The sequence below is a fragment of the Triticum dicoccoides genome, chromosome 7B (assembly GCF_002162155.2).
Source record: "Triticum dicoccoides isolate Atlit2015 ecotype Zavitan chromosome 7B, WEW_v2.0, whole genome shotgun sequence".
NCBI lineage: Eukaryota > Viridiplantae > Streptophyta > Magnoliopsida > Poales > Poaceae > Triticum > Triticum dicoccoides.
In genome coordinates, this window is record NC_041393.1 from 773,097,530 (window position 1) to 773,104,542 (window position 7,013).

General features: G+C 49.2%; 1 protein-coding gene across 1 annotated transcript; it reads right to left on the reverse strand.

Annotated features, from left to right (window-relative positions):
* Positions 1-2,012: 2,012 nt before the first annotated feature.
* LOC119335470 (cytosolic sulfotransferase 10-like) lies at positions 2,013-3,304 on the reverse strand. Its single transcript, XM_037607594.1, has one exon. The coding sequence runs from the start codon at positions 3,267-3,269 to the stop codon at positions 2,241-2,243; it is 1,029 nt and encodes a 342-aa protein (XP_037463491.1). The 5' UTR covers positions 3,270-3,304; the 3' UTR covers positions 2,013-2,240.
* Between the last annotated feature and the right edge of the window lie 3,709 nt (positions 3,305-7,013).

Genomic DNA, 7,013 nt, shown 5'->3' on the forward strand with positions numbered 1-7,013 from the left:
GCATCGGTGCGGCGGCGCGCAGGACGTCCTCTTGCGGCGCGGCGGCCGCAGTCTCTGGTGGTTCCGCACCCGTCGGATCCTGCCAGATCTGGCGCCGGCGGCCCGGCAGGTGGCGGGGGCTACGTGCGGCCTGGACCACGGGCGACCTCCCCTACCGTGGCCGGCGGCTGGCAGGGTATGTGGCGTGGAGGCGGGGCCTCCATCTTGGGTGGTCAGGTGCGGTGGCGGTGGCCTCGTCCGGCGAGGGCGCCCCTCCCTGTCGACGAGGGGAGGTGGTGCTGATGGTTCCGGGCGCTGGACTTGGCCGTGCGGGCGACGAGTCGGCGGTGAGCACGGATCTCGATTTGAAGACGGCGACCTCCGTGCTCTCTGGCCGCCCACGCCGACTCGGTTGCCGGCGACCTCGTGTGGCTAGCTGGCTTGGTGGTTGGTCTGAGTGGGCTATGGATGGGGGAAACCCTAGGCGAGCTGTGGCAGCCATGATGCCGGCGGTGCTCCGTTCTACTTCTTGGGGTCGGCATCGAGTCCTATCCCATGCTCCCCCTCTCCTTGTTTCGGGTGAAAACCCGAATCCCCTTGGATTGGGCGGCGATGGCGTCTTGGCGTCGCTTTCTTCTTGAAGACGCCGCCCTTGGGACGGGTGAGTGGTGGTCGCGGCTTTGGCTTGGTCGGTTGTTGGTGTTTTTCAATTGGTCCTGCTCAACAATGTTCGGTATTCTTTGTGGCGTGGCCCGAGGCGGTGGCGTTGATCCCACTACCGGGTGTAGTTACTCCCACTTATGTTTCATACTACCGGGTGTAGTTACTCCCACTTATGTTTCATACGTTTTGGGTAGTATCTATCATATCGGAGAGTATGTACGCGTAGTATGTAGTATATAAGAATGTTTAGGTAGTATATATACTACTTTTTTGATAGTATGTATCATATTTTGCGCATACTCTATTTCACGTATAAATATGTACGTATTTCACAAATACAATAAAATTATGACCTCACTTGCAATTTTTTCATACAAATCACTTGGGAGTATCTTAGATATAGTATATAAACATACTAAAAATAATAAAGTAGAGTATATACTACCACATGATAGTATATGAGAAACGGGTGTAGCTACACCCGGTAGTAGGATGCATTTTCCCTATATATATATATATATATATATATATATATATATATATATATATATATATATATATATATATATATATATGTGTGTGTGTGTGTGCGCGCGCGCGCGCGCGCGTGCGTGTTTTCTAAAATACAGTCCAATAAACCTAAAAACAGCCTAACATGCTAAAAAGGTATGTAGCATTGCTAAACATGCCACGTGCCGGCCTGTTTATTAGCTCGGTCGTGCCTGGGCTGGAGGTTAATCTGGACACTCAGATCAAGCTTTTGGGCTCGGCCCGAGTTTGCGTCGGCTCGCAGCGAGTCAGGCCCAGCCCACAACACAAAAAGGCCGAGCCAAGCTGCACAATCGGGCTCGTTTTCACCTTGAACCGAGCCAGGCTCGACTCGGGCTGACTCGCGAGCCCAAAGCTCGCACGGCAGAGCAGCCCAGAGCAGCCCTTAGCAAGTAGCCCAGCACGCTGTCTCACACAGCCCAAGCCCATAGCCACTACGCTGCCTTGGCCCAGTTTTGCACATCTCCACGCCCGCACGATATGAGAAAGAGAGAGAGAGACGCTGTAGCAGCCTCCATAGGGTTTCCTCACCGCCGCCAGCAGCATGCCGGACGCCGACGCCGGCTTGCCGCTAGTCCGCCCTTCCTCCTTCACCTTGTCGGCGTTCTCTTCCTGCTCGCCACCGCGGCCGATGGAGTCGACCGCTTGCTCGCTCCCCTCATCGTCGCGGCCGTGCTTTGCAATTGCACCGTAGTCTCATGGTAAGTTTTAATATTTTCTGTCATGTCCATTTTTATTCTAGGAAAGGATGGCAAATTTAGTCATTTATGTACTCTAGAGCATGGCAATTTTGTCATTGCATCGTAGTCACATGGCAAATGTAGATACTTTTTCATATTTTTTATATTTCCTTGCATTCCCTTATTCTCGTTACAACCAAAAGAGTAGCCCGTCGTGATCTGGTCTCATGGCGCCATCCGACAACTCCTTCACACGAACGTGCCACACTTACTAGGAGTAACAAAGGGATGAGGAGATCGTCCATGCTGCGTGGGCACTTCACAGCAGTGCATGCATACACACAGAATTAAAAAGCAGAAAACGCGCGTTCATGCAGACGCCTCTCTGACGTCAAAGGTGAATCCCGAGCCTTGCAGCGCGTCCTCGACGATCTTATCCAGCCTCTCCGCCATGGCCGGAGTGATGTGGTTGCTCCAGTCCCCGGGCACACCCTTCCTGAAGAAGGACTCGTGCGCCAATGGACCATGGCTGCCACTCTTGTTCACGTCCATGTTCTTGAGACTCTCGAGGCTGCACAGCTCCACGATGTCCTGCACGACCCCGGTTGCCTCCTCCTGGACGGAGAAGGCGCACCCCATGAACTCCGCCAGCTTCTTCACGTTGCTCTCAGGGTTCCGAAGCATCTCCTCGTACCGGAGGAAGAGCACCTTCTCAGGCTGCCTCCTGCTCGCCTCCCAGTACCCCAGCACGTGGCGCCACTGCGGGCCACTGACACATATGCCATCACAGAACAGCTCGAAGGCCTCCTCGAACGTGTACGGCGGCGCCTCCTCGCCGGCTCGTGCTCTCGCAGCGGCCGCCGCTACTGTCTTCTTGGTGAAGAACCACGAGGAGACGAATGCATCCTTGGGGTTCCGGCATATGTAGACGATCCTGCAGCCGGACTCCTCCGTGGTGATGCGTCGTGGCAGGAGGGAGTATGGCAGGTGTGTCGAGAGCACACGTGGCGAAGGGAGCGCCGCCACCACGTGGCCCATGGATTGCGCGTACTGCAGCTCCAAGTACTGGACGATGTCGTGGGGGTTGCGGCGGCGGAGCGGGTGGTTGAGGCCACGCGGCGGGTGCTCGGCCCGGTTGCACGTGGCGAAGGCGAGGGCCTTGAGCCAGGTGGTGCCGCACTTGGGGAAGCTGGCGAGGAGGACGTCCGATGGCCTTGGCTCGAAGACGGAGTGGACGGCCGGAACGCCCTGGAGGAACTTCTCCAGCAGCCAGAACCCGCCGTACTGCCTCAGACGGAACGGGGGGAACCGCGTCTCCAGTGGTAGCGAGGTGATGTCAAGCTCGCCAATAGCGGTGGCACAGGCATCCGTGGACAATGGCATCATGCTCATGCTCATGCTGCCCACTTTTATTTTACTCTACTACTGTAGCTGTTCTGTAGTATGCTTGGTTGTAGCCGACACGTCCTTTTATATACGTACTACTGCCCAAAAAAGAATGTGCTATTGCGTGCCATTAATTACTAGTTGAAACATAAATTCTGCAAGATGACCTTAATTATATTCCGGATCAAATAAATTAATTAATGCAAGTGAGAGCCCCAGCTGTTAAACAAGAAATTATGGCTCGGATGATTAGATTATTTGTGGTGGAACAGCATGCTCATCGTTTCCTTTTCTGGATTTGTTTCAGGCTCTCCGGTGATGCTTGTTCGGTATGAGATCTCGAATGGAGGTATTGTGTCAACAAATGTCCCAGCTGGCGAAGGAGACATCCCAGCTACGTCCGTGGAGCTAGCGAAGCTAGGAGACGTCCCAGCTGCGTCGGTGGAGCTGGCGAGGCAGACGTCCCAGCTGCCCCGTGATGCGTTGGTGGAGAGGCCAAGATTTATCTCTGCCACTAACATGCACGTGTATAGCATGAGCCATCAATAAGCCAGAAACTACTACACACTTATCTATTAAGATATTAGGCTCTCTTAATTTGAAGCCGTCTGGAGCATTGAGGCCAGTGGGATCATCATGAGCCTCGCCACTAAGATGGTGTGTCTGATTGAGAGTAACGCACATCTATCTACATATATTTTTATCTTTTTGATGACAAGTATTCTCGGACGAAGGGAGTAGTGATCTAAACGCTTTTATATTAGTTTACAGAGGAAGTAGCCTAGTTTCCACTGTGCCAGCCCAAGTTAGGTGCTCCTATGCGAAACTTGGACTGTTTGTAGTGTATAGGTAAATTCGTAGGGTGTTACTAATACTGTTGAAAATATGTCCGAGATGAAATAATATTGTATTATTTATTTCCAGTTTTATAATTAAGAGTTTATATTATGTGCTATAACAGTTATGATTCTAAAATATGTGATTCGGCGGAAAAACTCATTAGCATGCGTGGAATGATATACGCTAATATCTGATTCCCAGTCTCACGTGTAGGACTAGCTCAAGGGTTGTATTTTTATCATGTTTTTTGGATTTTGAGATATCATTAAGTGTAACGATAGTCGCAAACAACATTGAGAGTATGATGTTAAAAGAACAATCATATTGAATTGACCCAACTTGTTTGTTATACTTTGAGATGCAATCGTCACAAGTCAATCGATATAACATGGAAAGTTAATGTATGCTTTAGTTCCATAGACCATGATAGTACCGTAATCACTTCTTACCGGACAATGGACTCTGGGGTTGCTCAAACGTCATCTGTGTAACACGATGATCATAACAACAACTTCCACGTGCGTCAGAAAGTATGACAAGGGGCTAGATAGCTCAAGAGTGGGATTTGTTCCTCCGACGATGGAGAGATATTCTTAGGACCCTCTCAGTGTGACGACATCCATCACAGTCTGGCCGGACACAGGTGACTATGTCACGGAGGTGCCGGAACATGTAAACGAGAAAGAAGAACAAAACCAGTAATGTTGACACCGGTATAGTGAGCATGAGAATGACTCAAGAGGATACCGATATCACTAATGGAAAAAGTGTTAGCCACAATTTTTGTTGTGGCGCGCCATTTTCAACCCACGCCAGCACTACTTTTTTTCAAATAGTGGTGGCGTCGAATTATTTGGCTGAAAATCACCTCCTCTTCCTCAGCTATGTTTTCCTCCACAGAGAGAATGTTTTCCATCTCATCCTCATCATCCATCATTCCCATTTCTTGAAGGAGATTGTAGCTTTGCCCTATGGTGATGTGCTCTTGCAGCTATTGCAGGTAATTGAGCACCTTCTGTTTAGAGCTTTGGTTTGATTTGCCACTAGCAGATTTGCTGCCTTGCAAGGAGTGTGATGACCCTGTCACAGTTGTCTATTTTTCCTTGGTGTTTTTTCCCTCATCCTTTTTGTTCTTGTCCAGGTTAGCTTCAGTGTTGTTGTCCTCTACATCCTCATCTATGGGTCCCCCTATGTCTACCTCCTCCATAGGTGGTTCCTCATCATTTTTTATCCTGATAAGGTGGTCCCCAATTCTAAATAGTCTATGACGGGGGATTTTTGTATGGTCTTCACATCTGATCTTGATTCTGACAGTTTCAAAGAAGGACTTGAAGTTTCCAAGCCAATCCACATCAATCAGAGTCCCAAAAACTGATGCAAATTGTTCCAGGATAACCCATTCAGCCCAGGCTGGGCCAATCCCTTCCAATTGAAGCCATACTTTTTGGAGTTCACTGTAGTGTTCCAAAATTCCTTTCCAGACCTCTACATTCAAAGCGACCCCTTCCATTTTAGGCAGGCCAAACTGTGGGTATCTAGCAACACTTTCTACTGGTATGTGAGGAGGGAACTTCACTACGAATGTCCATTCATCTAGTTTTTTTATCTGCCAAGGCTAGTTTGTCTTTTAAATCAGAGAGAAATTGTGTCCTAATTCCTGCTTGTTGACTTGTCCTGACTCCACATAGACCAAGCCAACATTCCTCCTTGCCCCTATGTGTTGATCATTCACATCTAGTATATCAATTTGGTGGTATCCTAGGTCAGGGGCTCCACTGACAACAAATTTAGCTGGACTCCTTGGTTTCCTTCTCACTGGGCATTCTTCCACCTTATATGTCACCACCTTGCAAATAAAACACACCGGTGGATTGGTGTAGTTTGTCTTGTGATGTCCAGGCTCTCCACAACTATAGCAAATCACATCAGCATATTTAGTAGCTGCTACTTCATCTGGCTTAGGGAAAGGCTACTTGTTTTTTCATGTATCCCCCCTTCTTCTGTTGATTGATATTAAATCATGGATTTCCACTCTGCTCCTGACCCTGATTCTGGAACTTCTGACAAGTGTTTTGGGTATTCTGCTTTCCCAGTTTTTGGTTCCCCTGGCCTCCTTTGTGGTGTTGCTCCACAAAACAATCAGAAGCTCCTTGTTCCTACTGTTGGTTTCCCCCCATGCCTTAGGCCCTCCTCGCCACTGATTCATCTGTGGGGGAGGAGGGAAGTAGGCTCCTAGGAACCATGGCGGCGAGTGGACCCACGTACCTATAGGCGCAGGATCTACTATCTTGTTTCTAGTGTTTCCTTCCATTCCTATTCCTCCGCCCCTCCCATGATTATCAGCCATAGCTCTGAGCTTCGCATGGAGCTCCGGATCAATCCTGATGTGGGTGGCCAATAGATCAGATGTGGCGGCGGGGTGGCAGTCATCCACTAGTAGAAAAAGGCCCATTTGTCCCGGTTCAAAAGGCCCATTTGTCCCGGTTCAGGAACCGGGACTAAAGGGTCGGTACTAAAGCCCCCCCCCCCTTTAGTCCCGATTGTGTTACGAACCGGGACTAAAGACCCTCCATGTGGCCGCTGTCTGGACCTCGACCTTTAGTCCCCGTTGGTAACACCAAGCGGGACTAAAGCAATTTTTTTGAATTTTTTGTTGAAATTTTTTTGAATTTTTTTCTCGAATTTCAAAATTTTAAATTATTTGTATTTAAATTCTAATCACCCCTCATCACTGCTCAATTTAATCTCTAATCTCCAATCACCCCACTTCATTCCAAATCATCTAACTTCCCGGTCGGTCACCCATCCTCTCACTACTCCAGCCTGAGCACATTTCCAAGTCTGCACTTGTTGTTTTACTGACAATACTAAGCTGTCAATCCTATTAACCCTTAGGAGTTGAACTTGAGCTTTAAG

Coding starts and splice junctions, on each gene's coding strand:
- LOC119335470 (XM_037607594.1), bottom strand. CDS start 3,269: ATGAGCATGAGCATGATGCCATTGTCCACGGATGCCTGTGCCACCGCT.